Genomic DNA, 21,805 nt, shown 5'->3' with positions numbered 1-21,805 from the left:
ATCGGCAGGCGGACTCTCAACCAGTACACCACCAGGGAAGCCCCTCGGTCCCTATATTTGTCATCCTGTTTACATGCGATACAACTCTAACTTCTCTGAGGATAGACAGTGACGCAGGAGACAGGAGGCTAAGCGCGCAGCAGACAAAGCATGCCGCGGTCGTGTGCCATTCTCCTCTTTCACCTTGGCAAGTGACTGTCATTTAAGTTTACTTTGGAGATAATAAGGAATTATTAAACACAATGATGAAAGCATTTTGTAGACCAGTGGATATACATATTTTGTGTCATGAGTGGGGTATGTGCAGCTTTGAACATCTGGCTCGCCGCCAACCCGTCCCTAGAGTGTTGGTTTCTACAGCATCTGATACGTACATGCTCCCTACATCACGGAACCTTGTTTGTACTGTGCTTGGGAACAACATAAAGAAATAATTATTCACTTCTTTGGCTGAGTGTTTTGACAGACCAACACGTCTTTTTTTTTTTTTTTTTTTTAATTTATTTTTGGCTGCATTGGGTCTTCATTGCTGCGTGCAGGCTTTCTCTAGTTGCAGTGAGTGGGGGCTACTCTTCATTGCGGTGGGCGGGCTTCTCATTGTGGTGGCTTGTCTTATTGCGGAGCACAGGCTCTAGGCGCGTGGGCTTCAGGAGTTGTGGCTCGCAGGCTCTAGAGCGCAGGCTCGGTAGTTGTGGTGCATGGGTTTAGTTGTTCCGCAGCATGTGGGATCTTCCCAGACCAGAGCTCGAACCCTGTGTCCCCTGCCTTGGCAGGCGGATTCTTAACCACTGCGCCACCAGGGAAGCCCCACCAACATGCCTAATAAGTGTACTTCTTGAGCCTCAAATGTTCACCTAGTAAAGACAAACCAACATAAGGCCTCAATTTGGATCCAAATATTCAGCCTATTAGTCTTTAAGCACAGTATCACCTTTTTATTTCCAGCTGGTTATCGTCTAATTAAGCATAAAAAATTACCATCCCTAAAAGCAAAGAGTCTCTACTCTCTGGTAATAAATGACAGAACAGCTATCTTTCCCCCCTGCACAAACGAATGCATTTTATATCTGTAGATATTGAAATGTTACCAGTGTATTTAGGTGAGACTGAAAAGACCATTCCTGACAAGCAATTCCTTCCTTTAATAACAGGCCCTGTTATTAAATATTTGTTATTAAATATTTGTAGCTTTGCCTGTTATTAAATATTTGTAGCTTTTCTCCTACCCTTCACTGTTCTAAGAGTAGAAATTTTCAAACCTACCTGAGAGTATAAACCCTCCTGTTCCACATCTATATGTTTAGCTACCTGCTATTTGTAAGACTGAGGTCGGGCTTTGCAGTGATGTGACAGACACTTAGATTTTGCATTTTGGTCCAGCAGAGGTTGCTCAATCTAACTGAACTTTGTGGCTTTGTTTTCTGCACACACCGCTCCCCTCACTTTCTTCATTACTGCTCTTCTAGGAAATTACTTCCCATCAGCAGTACTTGCCCCCAGCTGGTTGTGAATCAGATGGGGCTCTTTTTTTATAGTTAATAAACAGTACAGGCTGAGGGCAGCAAATCTACACCCTGGTGCCAGCTAATGAAGAGCCTCACATGAAAGCTTATGCAAAGGGGACAGGCATAGTGCAAATGTCCTGGGATCCCAGATTATCCACTCTTCTCCCACACGCTGCATAACAGATACTAATGATTATTAATTATTTAAGCAAAGAACATGAGAGTCAACACAGGCGGCAAAAGGAAAATAAAAGAAGCTGCACTCTAGAATCCTCTGTCGAAATCATTTTAATTCACTCAAGCTATAGAGCCAAAGGAAATAGACCAAGATACTTAACAGCTAAGGAATTTTTTTAAATCCTCTACCACTTTTTTCCCTTAAAAAGAAAAAAGGCAACTTAGGCTACATTTGTATACATTGCTGAAAAACTGTAATATGAAAATGAAATGGCTTCCACAGGCTGCCCTCTGTGATGGCATGTGCAGGCCAGGGAGTGACAGGACGAGGCTCAGCCAGGTCTTCGTAGGCTCCAGTGAACCCTGAGGTTGTGAGTCCCAAGTCTCCCCTCGAGATGCATCTTTCTTGCTCATACACACTAAGGGCACTGGAAGTCTAACGCTTGAAGCTCCATCCTTGATTTTCTTTTCTTTGTGCTTTGTACTAAAACCTTCGTGAGATTTTCACTTCAAATTACAAACGTCGTGTCATTCCTGGTAGGTTTTACTTTTTCTTTGCATATATCAGGATACCTAGAACGGTTTCTTCCTATTACATAAGCTGTGACACTATTTTAAAAAGTTAAGAGCTCAAAAAAGGCACAGTTTGATCTTACTTTTAAATTCTTGGACAATCTCCACTTGTTTGAAACTAACTGGTAGTTCTACAGTGCAACCTTTCCAAATTGTCAATCCCCTGGCAGCTAATGACATTTCCTCTTGCAATCGGAGTTTTCATTTCTAATTCAATAACATTTAGAGATCTAACGCTCATTATTACTGTAACTAACCTGGCTCTGTGACTAACAAGAGACTGTGTTTTCTTTGCAGGTGTCTTTTTCTGACCTTGTTCCAATATTCACACTACCTTCCTCTAAGTTCTTACGACACCTTTCATTTGAACTGATTCAGAACTTCATCAACGTTTCACACGTGAACTATTATGTATCCCCTGGCTTTTGTTCAAGCATAGTCTCTTTAGCCAATCGCATGTCATTGTGCGAGGCAGGGGATAAAGCAGCAAATCAGACACATACTGTCCTTGGCCTCATCATGGATAAGACATACACCAATGAATTATACACCTGAATAATTCATTGCAATTACAGTTAAGTGCCAAAAGCTGAAACACAATGGGCTCTGAAACCATATAATTGGGAACCTAACCTTGCATTAGGGTCAGGGAGAGTTTCCCTGGGAAAATAATATTTAAGCTCACACTTGAGGTATAAGTAGGAGTTAACTAAGCAAAGAGTGGGGAGAAGAGGATAGCACACAGTGGGACCAGCCCATAAAAAGGCCATGAGGAAGCAAGAGAGGATGGTGAGATCAAACTACTGTGAGAGAAGGCCGGGTGGCTGGAGTGCAGAGTGATGGGGAAAGAGGTCAGGCCCCTATCATACAGGACTTCATAGGTCATGCTAAACATTCAGTATTTATCCCCAAAAGTAATGAGAACCACCAAAAGGTTTAAACAAGGATATGACATCGTTGGATTTGTATTTAAATAGATGACTATGGCTTTTGCAAGGAGAATGAACTAAAGTGGGACAAGAACGGTGTATTAGCAAGTGACTGCTGCATAAAAAAACCACCTCGAAACTCAGTGGCTTAACAAGCATTTGTGGGTTTTGTTCAGGGGCCTGCAAATTGCCTGGTGTGGGCACACTTCAGGCTGTGGGTTGGCTGTGACTCTGCTGGGTCAGGCCGGGACCAACAGGGTTTAGCTGTAGATTGGGATTAAGTCTGCTCCATGTGTCCTCATTCTCCTTGAACCAGAGGCCACAAAGGGCACATGCGTCTCATGATGAACGGCAGAGCAAGAGTACCAAGACAAACTGTGGAAGCACATTGCAGACCTCTCCAGGAGTCATATCCATAAACAGCCCATTTGTCAAATTCAGTCTAATTGCCAGGCCCCAAACAGCGGGATAAGGAAGTATATTCCACCTCAAGGGAGGAAGGTCTGAATAAATAATTGTTGAGTAATACTCCAATATATCAAAGCAGCTATCATCAAGGCATTTTCCATTCTTGATGGAGAATAAATGCATGGTAGTCTGTTGCTTTCTTCGTCCTAACCCACCTTACTTTAGCCCCCAAACAATTGCTTTAATTTTCCCAAAGCCTTTACCGGACAGAATATAAAACTGTATAATATTATCAGCTTAGAATTATCAGCTTAGAATGGCACAGCAGGCATTCAATTTATGATGCATGAGTCTGGCACAGTGCTATGTACTCTCATCAATTTTTAGATTTAATTTATTGTTTGGGGGGGTGGGGTTTTTTGCATTTATTTTTCTTTTCTTTTTTAAAAAATTTATTATTTGGGAGGAAAACAAATCCGTTTTCCCCCCCAAAGTCCTGATTTCTCTCACATTCTTGGGCTTAGCTTTAACTGGGATTCATTCTTTTCTTCCATTCTTGCAGTTAGGAATGCATTCACAGCCATAGTCCTGGGTCTTTAATAAGAAGCTAGTCTTGCTGTGGACATCAATATTTTTGGTGGAGTGTGAGGCTGAGGGGAGAGTTCATGTAACTTGGAAGCAGCTCTGGGGAGTGAAAGTGAACTATTTTTAGCTGAATTCGAGTGGAGGCAATGCACTTGAAGAATCCAAAGGCTTTAGCAATATCTTAGATTGACTTTAATGAGTAGTTAGACTAAAATAGCTACAGGCTCCAGGGGGCAGATCAAACCTATTGAGAACCTCTCCTGGGAGATAAAAAGGCACTCATATAGCTCACATCATGAAGTAGTGTCAGCCTCTTCCATGCCCCCAGCAGGATGCTCAGCATGGGAGCATTTCTACCCATCTTACTAATTGGTGGCTAAGTACAGACAGAACAGAAAGGGACACTTATTTTACTAATAAGTAGAAAAGCTTTCTCAGGAAAGCAGAAGACATGCTCACAGAGAAGAGGAGGCAGGGAGTCCTTAAGCAAGCATACAGGTGACACTTGTGACTTTAAAACAACTTTGAGCACGCAATTTCCATTTAATTTCTTTTCAGAGAAGACATATAGAAACAGCATGCTAAAGGGGCTGCAGTGTCTGGAAAAGATAAAAGGACTAGTTTTAATTTGCCTTCCATTTCTGCTGCTAATGATACCCTGCTGAGACAGACTGTAATATTAACACACAAATTCCCACAAACCCAATAACATCCTTTCACTAGGATGTCTTGGGTTATTATAAGATCTCTTTAGCACAAGTTATGTCATTAAAGGAAATTTAAAAGTAAATTAATCTCACATCCAGGAAACGAAAAGACAGGAGAAACAGAATTGTAGGCTTATCCCCACATTAGGTACTCCTAGTTAATATATTTTATGATCTTAATTTCCTGTTATTTCAAATATCTAGATATGAACACAAGCTTCCCTTTGTCAAACCAAACACAACGCCTCTATTTTATTTAGTATTCTTAAAATGTATATTTTAAGATTTTAAATATTTTAATGAAAGTGGCATTATTTAATTTTGTACAGTTCCTTACACTGTAGTTTCAAAGCCATTTAACCATTTAATAACTATTCTTCACAAAATATCTACATGAATATTTGGAAGGTGACTTGACAAAATGAGACCAAAATTAAGTATAAAAGAGTGGCACAATTAGGATTAGAAATGTAGTGACAGGGTTCAGGGGACACACCACCCCATGATATGGCACCTTGGCATATTAACTATTTTAAGCGGATGGAACTTGAGAAATGGCATGAGTAGTAAGGACTTTCGACCTTCCCTTGAAGCAGGTCATAAAACCCTCATGTGAGAGGTGCCCTCCCCAGTACCTGGAAGGAAGGAACATTCTTACCGTCAAAGAAGAGACAGAAAGGAATGGGAACAAACAGATCTAGCTAAGTTTCCCTCAGTTTCTTACACTTAGCTCACCTTTGTTCTATCTCATTTGCCCACGACTTTCCACCCTTCATCAAATCTAGCATACAAGCACTCAGATTTAACAGTTTCTCTGGGTCTTCATTTCCTTATGAAGGTTCCCATGTCACATAACACTTACAGTGAATACATGTGTATGCTTTTCTCTTGTTAATCTGCCTCTGTTATAGGGGTCCCAGTTAAGAACACAAAAAGAGGAAAGAGATCTTTCCTCCCCTACAGGAGTATTCCCACTTTCTTTCCATTTAATATTCTCCAAAATGACTTAATAACATAAATACAGATGACTCTTGAACAACATGGGTTTGCATGTGTGGGTCAATTTATACCGATTTCTTTCACTAAATACATACTACAGTACTACACAACCTGTGGTTGTTTGAATCCACGGATGTGGAACCGCAGATACCAAGGGCTGTCAAGTTGTACATGAATTTTCAACTGCGCAGAGGGTGGGCACCCCCAACCCCCGTGTTGTTCAAGGGTCAAGTGTATTTTAGTGAGATATGCATTTTACAATATTGATTTTATTTTATTTTTTAATTTTTTTGCCACTTTGCATGGCTTGAAGGATCTTAATTCCCCGACCAGAGATTGAACCCAGGCCCACAGCAGTGAAAGCGCCAAGTCCTAACCACTGGACCGCCAGGGAATTTCCTACAAGATTGATTTTAAAATGAGGTAAAAAATTATAGATGAAAGAGATCATTTAGATCAAATTGTACAGATCAGAATTATTTCCCAGTGTAATCTTCCTTATAATATGTGAATACACATCTGAAATAATGTTTCTAAGGATCCAGCTAACTATGATGGAGTGACAAATTTGGAGGGAGGGGTAGGTCTATTTAAAACACATTTTATCATTGTGAAATAAACCTCTTGGTGATGCAGCCGGATATCTAAACTTCTATTAACCATATAAACACTTAAGAGTCTTATTTTTTTAATAAAAGGACTCTATTCAATATCCATTTTAGAAAATTTAACCAAAAAGAGCCAAGTAATGTGTCTGGCGTATCTCAGCACTCAATAAATGCCTGATGAAAGAATAAATGACATCACAATCAGAAGAGGTAGCAGACAGAAGCTTTCCTTGCTTCCACATAGTAATTGTTGTTAAGATTTTTCTAAAACCCATTCTCTTCATTTTCAAGACCTAATCCCCACCAGGGAAAGCACATTTTGAGTTTTTCAAAGTAAAAGGGTCTAGTGTACACAATTTGTCCAGTGCCTTCATTGTAACAAAATTAACCTGGCACAATCAACCTCCCTCTCTGGCAAGAGCAGCACCGTGGGAGGTCGTAAGAGTACTGTGGGAGCAGTCAGGTTCCCAGAAGAGAGGCACACACATGAATGAGCACACACTCACATCCCTCATTTCTGCTCCAGGCTCACAAGTTAAAGACAGAGTTCACATTTTCCTTCCTGAGAATGGAAAGTAGATTTAGGTATGTCTCACGTACTCTTTTATTTGGACTCTTGCTCATGGTATTTTCTTGCAGAGGAATAAACCACTCATAGTTCTGGAAGACAGGATGAAAAGAAATGCCACGAGGCTGAGGCTAAAGGGCTGAGATTTTGCCTGTTTGCTCGAAAATTACAAATGCTCCTCTCCTGAGTAAATATGAAACAAAATATTTAAATAAATGAGTATAAGCTCAGAGGTCTTGTTTGTTTTGGTGGTTCAAACACAATGGAAGTTTATTTCTTGCTTCTATGAATTTAAAGTGGACTTTCCTGATCGGTGGGTGACTCTCTTCCAAGCATTGATATAGGGTGCCAGATTTATTGCCTCCTACAGGCTGCTATCTTTTTTAAAAATTTTTATTTATTTTTATTGAAGTATAGTTGATTTACAAGCTCAGAGCTTTAAAAACCAAATCTAAGGTATAATTTACCAAGACCTAGAATAAACGTGACGTAAAATTTGAGGTGCTAAGTTAAAAAAAAATTTTTTTAAGGGACTTCCATGGTGGTCCAGTGGTTAGGACTCGGCACTTCCACTGCAGGGGGGCATGCATTTGATCCCTGGACAGGGAACTAAAATCCTGCATGCCGAGTGGCGTGGCCGAAAAAAAAAAATTTTTTTTAAAGATGAATAAACACCACATTTTCTAAGAACATGGTCAACCATAGGATTAAGACAATCACTTACAACCTAATCCAGGCCAAATATTTACTTTTACCTAGATTACCTATTTTTTAAATTATCATCGAGGGTCACTGCCTCAGTTTTCAACTTGGCCTGCCTGGTTTACGAGTATTGCAGGAATAAGGCCAGGCCTAAAAGAATCAGGTTTTCATACAAGCCAAAAAAATCACTGAACTCTTCTTATATATATGACAATTTAGCAGCAACAAAAAAATAGTACTTGAACTAAGACATTTTAGAATAAACAGACATAATTACAATAACTTAAACTCTTAAACCAGGTATTGAAATTATGACTGAAACACAAAATCAGAGGTTCTTGTGGGAAGGCTTCAGAAGTTCAGTCACAGTTGCCAGAAGCTGAGGACAGAGGACCTGTGACTGATGCATAATCTTAGAAAAGACTCTTACTAGCATTATCTTCCTCTTTTTGTTTTTTAATTAATTAATTTTTGGCTGCGTTGGGTCTCCATTGCTGCGCACAGGCTTTCTCTAGTTGCAGCAAGTGGGGGCTACTCTTCTTTGTGGTGTGCGGGCTTCCCATTGCAGTGGCTTCTCTTGTTGCGGAGAACAGGCTCTAAGTGCACGGGCTTCAGTAGTTGTGGCACGCAGGCTCAGTAGTTGTGGCTCGTGGGCTCTAGAGCTCAGGCTCAGTAGTTGTGGCGCACGGGCTTAGTTGCTCCGCATGTGGGATCTTCCTGGACCAGGGCTCAAACCCGTGTCCCCTGCATTGGCAGGTGGATTCTTAACCACTGCACCACCAGGGAAGTCCCTGTCTTCTTTCTTAACTCAAAAGGAAATTGGTGGTTCTCCTTGACCTCCTTTATAGAAAATATTTTTTACTTGTTTATTTTATTTTGCGGTACACGGGCCTCTCACTGTTGTGGCCTCTCCCGACACGCAGGCTCAGCGGCCATGGCTCACAGGCCCAGCCGCTCCTCAGCATGTGGTATCCTCCCGGACCAGGGTATGAACCCGTGTCCCCTGCATCGGCAGGCGGACTCTCAACCACTGCGCCACCAGGGAACCACCAGGGAAGCCCCACTTGTTTATTTTTAATCGTAGTCCATTGTCTGAGGCTGTAAGGAATGTGATGCTCTCAGAGGAAAACAACCAAGCGTTAGGAAGCTACCAACTGACAGCCTCAAACCACTCAACTTTCCTGGTCCTCTGCTTGGAACAGCATGGACTTTGCATTGTAAGCTCTTAAGAATGTCACTAACCCCTTGTGTTTGAGGCCCTTTCAGCATTACAGTCTTTCCACCTTGCTATTAGTGTGAGCAGGGAGAGGGGCTTTCAAAAAGAAAATGAGTGAGGATGTCAAAAGGCCATATTCTAGGGTGATATCTAGTAGAGCCATATTTCTAACCTGCTTTTTGCAACTTAATGAAAATATTAAGTACTAGTTTCCCCAGTTTCTAAATCTTTTCAATTCCAGGGCCACACAGACTGGAAGCAATTATACAGCTTGTTCACGGGGGTCTGTGGGAGTGCTGACAGTTTTAATTTACATATTAATGCTGAAAAACAATTTGAGAGGCAAAGAAGAGTGTTCTTTGGTCTTAGTAATGAAAAGACAAGAAAAAAAAGTGGACAGGAAAGCGATTGAAAAGCTCTAGGCAAAATGGTCTGGGTTTATTTTTTCTGTAATAATTTCAAACTATCCACCGGTCACTGTAATAAGATACTATTCCAATGGTGGATTTGCACAGTCTTTTATTTTGCCTAAGATGACCATTCTTTGGCTGAGTGTCTTCAATAAAAGGCCTATCGACCAAAGTTAACAACCCATCTGTCCCAACTCCAACTCGTTCCTGGAAACAACTCATTCTACTGCTTGATTTCTTCCTCTACCTAACTTAACACTCACAGGATAAAAACAAAGCAAAACACTGAAAGAGAAATTGTTTTAAATTATTAGATTTCATTAAACAGCCAGGTTGGACACTTGATCATTGGAATTTATTTCTGCGGCAACCCCAGTTCTTTGAAAAATGCAGGAATTCTTTCCCTTAAAATATTAGCTTGACCCAAGGATGTCAAAAAGCTGCCTTAGCATTAGTTATTGCAGTCTGAGACCTCCCAAGAGGTCTAAAAAACTAGAAGATTAAATATAGCAAAATATGAACATAACATGAACATAGTTTACAAGTCATTTAATAACTATAGTTGTATAGACTTTTCAAATTATTTTTCTAAGTTACCAAATTTGTGATAAACATATCATATGGCCCTTGAAAAAACTATTAAATTGTGGATTAACCCCAATGTAAAGCTTTCTACATTAAGAAAGAGAGGGGAATGCACGGTAATCCTATGTAGTAGTTAGCTCCTATGATCCCCACTGAACAGATGAGGAAAATGAGGCTCAAAACATATTGTCACCAAAAATATATATATATATTGTCATCTACCAAAGGTCACACGGCCATGACTGACAGTGTCTTGCTAGGCACTGCAAACCTGGTCACTTTGAAACGAAGGTTAATTTCAAATTAAGTACTAGTCATCACTTACAAAATGAATATATTAATGTGATTAATGACAAAATATTTCACTGAGGTTAGTCTTACAGAAAGTTTAAGGGAAACCAAAATTAAGGACTCCAGATTCATTTAGGCCTCTTTCAAATATAAAATATTCCTAATTTTCCTTGTCTTACTACTACTGGAAGGGAATCTTGCTATGAATTAAAACAAAACCCAAACAGTAATTCTGTTCCTAGGTATATACCCAAAAGAATTGAAAAGGGATATTTAAACAAATACTTAGGCACTAACGTTCATAACGGCAGCACTATTCACAATAGCCAAAAAGTGGAAAAAACCCAAATGTTCATCAAGAGATAAATGGATAAACACAAAGTGGTATCCACTCAAGGGAATATTTTCAGCCATTAGAACGAACAAAGTACTGATACACACTACAATGTGGATTAAACTAAAAAATATTACGCTAAGTGAAAGAAGCCAGACACAAAAGGTCACATACTATATGATCCCATTTATATGAAATATCCTGAATAGGTAAATCCATGGAGACAGAGAGTAGATTACTGGTCGCTAGAGGACTGGAAGGACGAGGGAATGACTGCTTAGTAAGTATGGGGTCTCCTTTGTGGGGGATGAAAATGTTTTGCAACTAGATAATGGTGGTCATTGCACAACACTGTGAATGTACTGAATGCCATTGAACTGCACGCTTTAAAATGATGAATTTTAAATGGTCATGTGAATTTCACTTTGGTTAAAAAAAACACACAGAATAATGAAATAATGGTGATTGACCATAAAGCCCTAGATGAATAACAGGTAATTTGCTTTTTCTTAGTTTGTCACAATTTAACGAGTTTGTGACCATCATAAACCAATATATAAAAAATTACCCATTAAAAGTTCCAAATAAGGCATTAATGTAGCTGAGGTCCCCTAATTTGTCCAGTTGGCAGAGCACCTAGTAGAGTTTACAGTACACAAGAAGCTTTAAAAATGTTTTTAATTTGTATAAAGTCTAAAGAAAAAGAATATTGAGAAAAATGTGAAAGAATATAAAGTGGCCAGAGCCTAGGAAATAAGGTGACGTACATGCATATGGGAAAAATCTATATATCTGAGCATGCAGAGAGACATAAACACTCAGGAGAGAAACCGGCTTCTTCTCATAACTTATTCTGTGTTTCTCCCAAAACTGAAGAGTAAATAGTAGTTTACAGTCACCACCCTCTGGGTTTCAGCAAAGAGGTCACACACAGGGAGGGCCTCGAGCTGCCACTTCCAATTGCTTCCCTGGTGAAACAACGCAGGAGGTTAAGTTACTTCAGGAGACTCTCAACAGGGCTCCCATTGTTCCAAGCTCAAAACTCAGAGACACAATGGGCACCATTCATACTGAGAGCTTACGGGCTGGGGAATGGTCACTCAGTGACAACTTTTTTGGGGACATTGAATTTTCATAAATACGGACTTATACCGATATGTGGGAATTATTTTTTAAAAGCAGCACAAAATAAAGAAATAAAACTCAATGGACACTAAACTGACAGGACACCCAAGTCTTATTCCCAGCTCTGTCTCTAATGTGACTTTAAGAAAGTCACTTGCTCTTTCTGAGCCTTACTTTCCTTGTTTGTAAAATGAAAATGATTCTAAGATCACTCAGAACTCTAAAGTTCTGTGAACACATATGAGGTCTGTTGATGTTGCTACATTATTTACTCCAACAAGTGGGGATAAATTATGAGCAGAAAAGAATCATCAGTTCACATCTTTTCATTTACTACCAGCATCTAAAAACAAGGAGGCTCAATAAAGACAGGCAGAGACACTATTTTGTTTTCTCTTAAACAGACAAATCATAATGAATAAGGTCCAGTGAGCCCCTCCATCCCAACAAGTCCAGGATCACAGAAGTGGGTACCCCTACACAAAGCACAATGACGAAGGGCATAAACAAAAGCCTTAAGTATGTTTTTCTGTCACCTTTTCTTAGGTTATTAATACACTTCATGAATCTCTTGACTTCTTTGCCATGACTCAGAATCCCCGGAAGAAAAATGCCATTTACAACAAGAATGCGATCAATGTCCTAAGTTTTCACACCATGTCATTTTTTCGTTTTTTCAACCTCAAAACTTGCCAAAGCAAGAACTTTGTCGCCAGAGCCTAAGGAGAAAGACACATAATAAACAGAAATGTCATTTCAAATGCATTTATAGTTCCAGGTAAAGAGAGGAAAATCTATCACGTAGATGAAAAAACAGAAAATGAAACGAGTTTTTATTATCAGCGCATTATCCCTGACCCTCCCCACTGCCACGACAATTTCCTTCCCTGCACAAACAACTAAGCCACATAGGGCAATTTATTGGTTACAAATACTTACTTTAATTAGGGTATGAAATAGAACATGTAACATTTTAGTTTACTTTTATATTTACATTTAGCTGAAATATTTTAAAGCATTAGGCTATATTAATTTGATTATTTTTAATTAAATAGTATTGCAAAACAAACCCATTAAAAAGCGGTTTATAAAGAAAACAATTCTGGTTTCACCTCTAAACTCAAGAAAAGGCCATCATTTTATCTCACCCGTGCCATCTGTCAATCTAGAGCAGTAATTCATGTCCAGCTTTCAGAAATACGAGGGTACTCACCAAGGTCTGTAGAGACTTTCTCAAACTGGCTGAGTATAGCACCTGCGTTTGCTGACAAGAAGGCCTCGTCATCTGCAGTCAGCTAAACAAACAGAACAAAACCCAAAGGACTGAGTTCAAATGTGAACAAAGTGGCTCTAGGAATCACTGTTAAGAATGTCTTAGGGGCTTCCCTGGTGGCGCAGTGGTTGAGAGTCCGCCTGCCGATGCAGGGGACACGGGTTCGTGCTCCGGTCTGGGAAGATCCCACAGGCCACGGAGCGGCTGGGCCCGTGAGCCATGGCTGCTGAGCCTGTGCGTCCGGAGCCTGTGCTCCGCAACGGGAGAGGCCACAACAGTGAGAGGCTCGCATACCGCAAAAAAAAAAAAAAAAGTCTTAGGACCACAAACTAAACCACAGATCAAGAAATTCTATACCAAATACTTCACACTTTTTCTTTATACCTAATATATTAAATTAAATACAAGTACCTTCTCTCCAAGTTTCCTGAGAGCTGTTAGTATCTCCACTTTCTGCTGAGTATACAGGTCTCTTTCCAGCTTTCCTACCATGAGATCTCTATCCATCTGTAATAGATGAATGCAAAGCATATGGTATTTAAGTTAAAAGCATTCTTTGCATAAAATCAAGCTTTTCAGATGTACTTTTTAAAGAAAAGGTCCTCTACCAATTAATATTATAAAGAACTATAGAAACAACTCAAGGCAAACATGATAGAAATGTTATTACACAGTTCTAATAAATCTTGATACTAATCATAACCATTGTCTTAGTTATAAACTCTACTGAGGAATTAGTAGGTCAATAGCTTCTTTAAAGAGGAGCTATCCTCTAAGAATTCTATTTCGTTAAACTGAAGTGTGGTCTAAAGGCCTGAATGAGACAACTGGTAACAGATCTCCTGGAACTTTGGTTAAATATCACCTCTACCATCAGAAACATTGATAGCATGTACTATGCTTTGGTACTATTCTATGTGCTTTACACATTTTACTCCATTTAAACCTCATAACAACCATAAGAGGTAGGGACTATCATTACTGCCTTTTTACAAATGGGGAAACAGGCACAAAAAGAGGTTAAAGAAGGACTTCCCTGGTGGTCCAGTAGTAAAGAATCCGCCTTCCAATGCAGGGGACGCGGGTTCGATCCCTGGTCGGGGAACTAAGATCCCACATGCCGCATGGTGCGGCCGAAGAAAGAAAAAAGAAGAAGAAGAAAAAAAAAGAGGTTGAAGAAAATAACTTCCCCAACGTCACATACGTCCACAGTAGAACAGGGGTACAAATCCAAACAGTTTGATCCAAATCCATGCTCTTAACCACTATGCTATTAAGTTACCAATGGCTGCAAATAACTTATTAATGTCTTAACTATATTCAAGTCTATAAACAGACTTCCTCAAGTGTCAGGTTTATAAAGATGTTTGAAATTCTTAGATGGGAAAGGCCACACATGCATAAAGCATGGCTGCTAATGAATGCTAGATGGGATTTCAATTCAGAGCTCCAGAAATAAATAGTAAAACTTTAAATGTGAAGTTGTAGCAGAAGCAGTCAGTAGCAATTTAAACTGCCATATGCTGGTTAAACCTCTATTTGTTATCAACAACAACTGCTCAAAGGACTAATTTTGTCAGAAACCTAGTTGTGGGTTGTGGCTTTAAAGTCAACTGACTAGTTTTTTGAAATAGACTATCTTTTAGAGCAGTTTTAGGTTCACAGTAAATTGAGCAAATGGTACAGAGATTCCTCATATACCCCTTGCCCTCACTCATGCATAGTATCCCCATTATAAACATCCCCACCAGAGTGGTACATTTGTTCCAACTGATGAACCTACACTGACACATCGTAATCACCCAAAGTCCATACTTTACGTTAGGGTTCACTCTTTTTGTTTTTTAAATGTAATTAATTTATTTTTAAAAATTATTTATTTATTTATTTATTTGGCTCCGCCGGGTCTTCGTTGCGGCGTGCGGGCTCTTTTAGTTGCGGCACGCAGGATATAGTTCCCTGACCAGGGATTGAACCCGGGCCCCCTTCACTGGGAGCACAGAGTATTAACCACTGGACTGCCAAGGAAGTCCCTAGGGTTCACTCTTGGTGTTGTACATTTTCAAATGACCAATTTTTAAACTTTAGAATAACATAATGAGCAAATTCTTGGGCTGAGAAAAGAAATACATACAGGGACTGGATCAATTTAAAGAAACTTTACCTCTGCTAACCTTGTCCGAAGCTGACCTGGTTGTTTCTTTGCAAACAATCTGATGACCTCTGGGGTTTTAAAGGCCTGGCTGATAGCTGCCTGGATAGCCTAGAAATACAAGAAGGTGAAAACTAACCAAAATAGTCCAACAAAGCAGATATTACAATATTTGATTGATAGGTCTTCAATTCTTAATAGGTCTTCTTTGTTCCTCAAACAGTATTACAACTTTAGTATCCATTTGCTATTTCTATGCATGTCACTGGAGTCAAATATATAACTAGATGAAGATCTGGAAGCAAATGCTGTTTTATCCATAAGTAGACATTCCTCTAGAAGTTAAACCCCAAAGAGGGTACATTTTCTATCTTAAATATACTTACTGGAAAAAAACAACAACAAAAACCAAACTGTGTCACCAATGTAAGTAAATTATGCTTACCAGTTGCATTCCACTTAGTTCATCAACCAAAGTCATATTTCCAGACATAATTTTCTTTAGTGAATCATTAAATTCACTTAGTTGTTCCAGAGTTTCTTTTTTGGTTTCTTCATATTCATCTGTATCAAGTTCCTCTCTGAAGTACAGTGAACATAATATAGAAAAATATAGAGTTCCAAAAGAAAAAAACAATCGTAGTATTTATACACTAAGACTTCAGATACATATATATACAAAAAATATCCTGGGGGAAAAAGGCTGAAAGGAAATATCAAAATACTAATGATGGATGTGTTCAGACATTAGTGTGGGCGTTTTCCTGCAATTCTGACAATTAAACTTTCTTATTTTTTTTTTTAAACCAAAATGAGACAGACTTAACAAACAAACCACATAATAACTTCCTTTTAAGCAGTCTCTGAATCAATGGTATAACCTTGGGCAAGATATTTGACTAGCCAAGTCTGAGTTTTTTTTATCTATTGTATAAGCTGTAGATAATCATAGTACTTACTTTATAGGGTTGCTATGAGCATTAAATGAAATATGGAAAGTACTTGGCACATAATAGGTACTTAATAAATAGCTGTTATTATTACCATCATTATCATTAATGGTAGGTAAAATTTTATGCACCTTGAAATACAACAGCAATGCAGTACTTGCCATCTGAGTACTCCAAACAAGCCATTTATTAAACATTTAATACAAAACAGCTCCCATTTATCTAGTGCCTGCTTTGGGCCAAGCATTGTGTTGTTCCCTCATCTGCAATAGTTACAATAGTCTTTCCAGGTTGTTAAAAAGGCAATGAGCAGTCTTATTTCTTTGAGCAGTTAAGGCTGAAGACACACCAGAAGTTCAAGCAGTACCTTCTCAGCTTGATACCAGGCAGGGCTACTTCAAATACTGAAGACAAGATGGGTGTTATTATTTCCATTTCATACTCAAGGAAATGGAAACTTAAGGTGGTTAAATATTTAGCCCAAGTTCACATTCACTTTGAAATTAATCTAAATACTTTCAGTATTCCAGCCTTTTTAACTCCAAAGCCAGTACTGAGTTTATTTCTCCAGCAGACAAAGCACTGTGAAGAACACTACAGGGGAAACCAGAATCACACATGGGCCTGCACACATGGAGCTTATAATCTAGCTGCAGGAGACAAAAGCCATTTTACAGCATAGCAGCACACAATTATACTATTACCTGCATTCCTCCAGGTCCTGTAATTGCTGCATTAGTCTATCCAACTGTTCTTCTAAGTTCTGCTTTAATTTGCTTGTCTCTGTCTTTCCTCTGGAAGCCATTTTACTAAGTAGAACAATAAAGCAATTTAAAGTAGGCTATACACATACACACACAAAAAAAAGTGGTGGGGACTTCCCTGGCAATACAGTAGTTAAGACTCTGCGCTTACCCTGCAGGGGGTGCTGGTTCGCTCCTTGGTCTAGGAACTAAGATCCCGCATGCTGCGTGGTACAGCCAAAAAAAAATTGGCTATACTCTTTCTGAGCTACAGGTGTGGGGAAGATTGTCGTGCAAAAAAAAATCTCAATTTATATATAAAAGATGAAACGCATATAGTAGTAACACCCCACAAAAATGCCTGGGAGTCTTCTTAATTGAATTCACAAATTAATTAGAAGTCTTAACTATTAGTCTATCTTACTTTAAACATATTTGATAGATGAAAATACAGATTTATAAAGAAACAGATCAGGCGTGACTCTGCTTTACAAGATTCATTTTAACATTCTTTTTCATTCTTAATAAGTACACTCCAGGACTCAGAATACTCCTAGTATTATCTTATTGGTCTTTAGGTGCATTTACCTAATGACTTGTGGGCATGAACAACTTTTTTTTTTTTTTTTTTGTGGTACACGAGCCTCTCACTGATGTGGCCTCTCCCGGTGCGAAGCACAGGCTCCGGATGCGCAGGCTCAGCGGCCATGGCTCACGGGCCCAGCCGCTCCATGGCATGTGGGATCCTCCTGGACCGGGTCACGAACCCGTGTCCCCTGCATCGGCAGGCGGACTCTCAACCACTGCGCCACCAGGGAAACCCAATGAACAACTTTTGATGTGAATTTCTTCTTTGGAAATGTGCCCATTTTTCTACTGGATTATCTTTCTCTTACTGATTTATATAACATGGATATAAAGTCCTTGCAATTATGTTGCAAATATTATCTCTTGTCTCCTGGCTTTAAATTTTATTTATGGCATTTTTTGTTATGGTAAATTATTATTTTTAATGGCCAAACCTATGTTCTCCTCTATGTTTTCTTAGTTTTGTGTCCCATGAAAGCAAGTCCTGACCATCTCAAGATTTTTTAAAATATACTATTTTGTTTTTGTTTTTGGCTGCACCGTGGGGCTTGTGGGATCTTAGTTCCCTGACCAGGGACTGAACCCGGGCCCATGGCAGTGAGAACACCAAGTCCTAACCACTGGACTGCCAAGGAATTCCCAAAAATATACTATTTTTTTGTTAATGCTGTGAAGTAGGGATCTAACTTTTATTTTCTTTCAAATGGATAGCCAACTGCCCCAACACTGTTTACTAGTATTTATTTATGCTACCTTTAATTGAGACTCAATAGAAACAGACTCAAGTCTGTTTCATTGATAATATTCTGGTCCTAAGGCATTACTTTACTATTTTAATTATTATAGCTTTAGAGCTGGTGTATACTGATGACTGATAAGGAGTTGGCTCTATTATTGTTTTTTTTCCCCAAAATTCTTGACTATACTTGTACATTTTCCCTTCTAGATGAATTTAAGAATCATTTTGACAAATTCCAAAAAAAATTCAATTGAAATTTTTTAATTTTATTTTATTGATTTATTTTGGGCTTCACTGGATCTTCGTTGCTGCACGCAGGCTTTCTCTAGTTGTGGCGAGCAGGGGCTACCTTTTGTTGCAATGCATGGGCTTCTCACTGCGGTGGCTTCTCTTGTTGTGGAGCATGGGCTCTAGGCACGCGGGCTTCAGTAGCTGTAGTGCATGGGCGAGATCTTCCCGGACCAGGGCTCGAACCAGTGTCCCCTGCGTTGGCAGGCGAATTCTTAACCACTGTACCACCAGGGAAGTCCCTCAGTTGAAATTTTGACAGGGGTTACATTAAAATTAATATGGAGAAAATCTGTATCCTTAAAATTTGAAACTTCCAATCAAGCAATATATCTCTCCACTTATCAAAGCTTTCTTTTATGATCTCTAATTTAAAAAAAAGTATTATTTTATTCACAAAGGCTTTAAACACTGGGTGTTCTTAGCTATCTTGTATTTTTTGTTAATATCAGAAATAAGGTTTTTGTTATTACAATTTCTTTTTAAAAAAAATTTATTTATTTTTGGCTGTGTTGGGTCTTCATTGCTGCACACCGACTTTCTCTAGTTGAGCAGGGGCTACTCTTTGTTGGGGTTCCCCGGCTTCTCATTGCGGTGGCTTCTCTTCATTGTGGAGCACGGGCTTCAGTAGTTGTGGCTCATGGGGTCTAGAGCACAGGCTCCGTAGTTGTGGCACACAGCTTTAGTTGCTCCTCGGCATGTGAGATTTTCTGGACCAGGGATCGAACCCGTGTCCCCTGCACTGGCAGGCAGGTTCTTAACCACTGTGCCACCAGGGAACTCCCTGTCCACCATTTCTTACAGGTAAGACTCCAGCCTTCGAGACCTTCCCTGAGTTCCAAAGGGTGGATTCTGAATAGCTGCTAATCAAGGGAGGAGTAGCCAAGAAACTACCTGAGGCAAGATTAAAGGGACAGAGAAGAAGCTCCTCCTTCTCTTTTTTTTTTTTAAAAAAAAGACTGGGTAGGGCTTCCGTGGTGGCGCAGTGGTTGAGAGTCCGCCTGCCCATGCAGGGGACGCGGGTTTGTGCCCTGGTCCGGGAAGATCCCACATGCTGCGGAACGGCTAGGCCTGTGAGCCATGACCACTGAGCCTGCGCGTCCGGAGCCTGTGCTCCGCAACGGGAGAGGCCACAACAGTGAGAGGCCTGCGTACTGCAAAAAAAAAAAAAAAAAAAAAAAAATTTTACTTATTTTTTTTTGCTGCGTTGGGTCTTTGTTGCTGTGCACGGGCATACTCTAGTTGTGGCGAGTGGGGGCTACTCTTCATTGCGGTGCGTGGGCTTCTCATTACGGTGGCTTCTCTTGTTGCGGAGCACGGGCTCTAGGCACTCGGGCTCAGTAGTTGTGGCGTGCAGGCTCTAGAGTGCAGGCTCAGTAGTTGTGGCGCACAGGCTTGGTTGCTCCGCACCATATGGGATCTTCTGAACCAGGGATCGAGCCTGTGTCCCCTGCATTGGCAGGCGGATTCTTAACCACTGCGCCACCAGGGAAATCCTCATCCTTCTCTTTTGAGCCTGCATTTTCTTCTACTTATCAAGGCCAAGTCATCCATCCTTCAAGGTCAAGTTTCACCTTCTCCATAATGCCTTCCTTGGTTCCCTCCCAATCACTACATTGTGAGTTATTTGAGAGTAGGGATTTTACATTTTCTTTATACACCAGCGTCTAGCACAATGCTGGGCAGATAGAAGGTATTGAATAAATAAATGGTAAATGAATAATGATAATTGATTGCTTTTGCCACGGCATTCTACGTCTTAGTCTCCATTTAACACTATGTCTGCCTTGAATTATATGTGATTTCATCATAGCTTGTTGTTTATTTGTCTGTCTTCCTCTCCAGACTGTAAACTGAGAGCAGAAATGGGTCTGATTCCTTTCTTAGCCTCTTCAGCACTTAATACAGACTACATATTCGATAACTGAATGAACTGTATAAAGGCACAACGTACTGTAAGGAGGTAAAGCTATTCTAAATGAATTTCAGAGAAGATGAAGATGCTTTAAAAACCTTACCCTCATGCTACATTATTTGAGATTTATCCCAGAAAGATTAACTCACGGGCACCACCTAGTATTCAATAAAGGTGGTGCACCTTTTACCGAAACTGCAAAATTATTCTTCAAAAACTGTAAGTTTTTTTTTTTTTTTTTTTTTTCAGTACACGGGCCTCTCACTGCTGTGGCCTCTCCCGTTGTGGAGCACAGGCTCCGGACGCGCAGGCTCAGCGGCCATGGCTCATGGGCCCAGCCGCCCCGCTGCACGTGGGATCTTCCCGGACCGGGGCACGAACCCGTGTCCCCTGCATCGGCAGGGGGACTCTTAACCACTGCGCCACCAGGGAAGCCCAAAAACTTAATTTTTGAGAATTAAGGTACTCATTCATGCTCACCTGTCTCTTAATCCTCTGAACTCTGCTCAGTGCGGACCGGTCTCAAATTGCATAAACCTCCAATTCTTGAAGTTCCAAGTGTCTTAAACTTGAGGAAAGCGAAACTGTTCATCAGGACTATAAGAGGCTCAAAGTTCAAACCACCTGGGGGTGGAGCTGGCTGGGAAAAGGGAAACCATTAAAAAGTGGTTTTATTTACTATACATAAACGTATACCTAAAGCAGTCCCAGTAACTGCCACTTGGGCAGCCTGCAACTGAAACACACCCTCTCTTTCTAGGACGACATCATAGGGGCGGGAGGGGGTGTGGAGGAGGGGGAGAAACCCGTTTTCTCTTGCGACTGTGCCTCTGGCAGTCTTTCTGAGGTTTTTTTCTAGTGAGGCCGAGAGTGTTACTCAGGAAAACCCCGCACCCGGATCTGCCTTGAAGGAAGTTGTCATATCCAAAACCACGGAAAAGGAGCGCATACATTTTCCCGGCTGGAAGTGAGCAGCGTCTGGACCTCAACCATCCGGACAGGGAGTCAGCGGTCAGGGAGCAGCCCCGATCACAACCCCAAATCCCATCTCCCAACGGGGAACATGAAGCTCCCGCATTTGGGTCGTGCGGCGGCCGGCTCGACTAGGCCCGACTGCCACCAGAGGTCGCCGGGAATCCGCTGCCTCCGAAACTCTTCCGCTTTTCCCGACCAGAAACCGAACCACCTCCTCAGGCCCTCGGGGTCCCTTCTCCGCCTCCACCCACCACTCGGTCCCAGAGTTCGGAGCCAGGGGCCCCGCCTACCTGAGGGGCCCCGCTCGGCGGACGCGTAGAAGAGGAGCACTTCCGTCAGACGCACGCACTTCCGGCCTCCTGGAGCCAATGAGGGCGCGGCCGCGGGTGTTACCCTCATTAGCGTCCGGGCTGCGGAGCGTCTCTCGGAGAGCTCGGGCTGGTCCGCCCTGAGGAGGAGG

At 40.7% G+C, this 21,805-nt stretch overlaps 2 protein-coding genes across 9 annotated transcripts in view; one reads left to right on the top strand and one right to left on the bottom strand.

Annotated features, from left to right (window-relative positions):
* Positions 1-510: 510 nt before the first annotated feature.
* Positions 511-21,748, bottom strand: LZIC (leucine zipper and CTNNBIP1 domain containing). Of its 6 annotated transcripts, XR_012328126.1 has the most exons (10): positions 21,322-21,532; positions 20,851-21,010; positions 16,802-16,906; positions 15,593-15,728; positions 15,160-15,258; positions 14,035-14,100; positions 13,407-13,505; positions 12,936-13,017; positions 12,259-12,441; positions 11,259-11,565 (listed from the first exon to the last, which is right to left on the bottom strand). XR_012328126.1 is itself a non-coding variant. In XM_073796355.1 (9 exons), exons 3-9 carry the CDS (start codon positions 16,900-16,902, stop codon positions 820-822), a joined length of 618 nt encoding a protein of 205 aa, XP_073652456.1. In that variant the 5' UTR covers positions 16,903-16,906; positions 20,851-21,010; positions 21,322-21,532; the 3' UTR covers positions 511-819. The 6 variants fall into 6 exon arrangements, 5 of the variants coding, with proteins under 5 accessions (XP_073652456.1, XP_073652442.1, XP_073652436.1 ...); XM_073796355.1 differs by lacking the exons at positions 11,259-11,565; positions 12,259-12,441 and adding an exon at positions 511-854; XM_073796341.1 differs by lacking the exons at positions 11,259-11,565; positions 21,322-21,532 and adding an exon at positions 21,636-21,748 and having other exon boundaries at positions 12,034-12,441.
* Positions 21,665-21,805, top strand: part of NMNAT1 (nicotinamide nucleotide adenylyltransferase 1) — a 28,171-nt gene continuing 28,030 nt past the window's right edge. For 2 of the 3 annotated variants that reach the window (XM_019930909.3, XM_073796326.1), the window contains exon 1: positions 21,668-21,804. The gene's annotated coding sequence lies outside the window, so the exon portion shown is untranslated. Of the gene's footprint in view, position 21,805 lies in introns of all 3 variants that reach the window. The other variant, XM_019930912.3, reaches the window with a different exon arrangement.

Source organism: Tursiops truncatus, chromosome 1 (genome assembly GCF_011762595.2).
Source record: "Tursiops truncatus isolate mTurTru1 chromosome 1, mTurTru1.mat.Y, whole genome shotgun sequence".
Taxonomy (NCBI): domain Eukaryota; kingdom Metazoa; phylum Chordata; class Mammalia; order Artiodactyla; family Delphinidae; genus Tursiops; species Tursiops truncatus.
Note: the sequence above shows the minus strand (reverse complement) of the source record. Positions and strands in the feature narration are given on the sequence as shown.

Excerpts from the sequence above, each read along its gene's own strand:
- LZIC (XM_073796341.1), bottom strand. The coding sequence starts at position 16,902 with ATGGCTTCCAGAGGAAAGACAGAGACAAGCAAATTAAAGCAGAACTTA. Across the intron at positions 15,259-15,592 it reads AACTAAGTGGAATGCAACTG|GCTATCCAGGCAGCTATCAG; the intron begins GTAAGCATAATT and ends TTGTATTTCTAG. Across the intron at positions 14,101-15,159 it reads TTCGGACAAGGTTAGCAGAG|TTCCCCGACCAGGGATCGAA; the intron begins GTAAAGTTTCTT and ends GTGGGATCTTAG.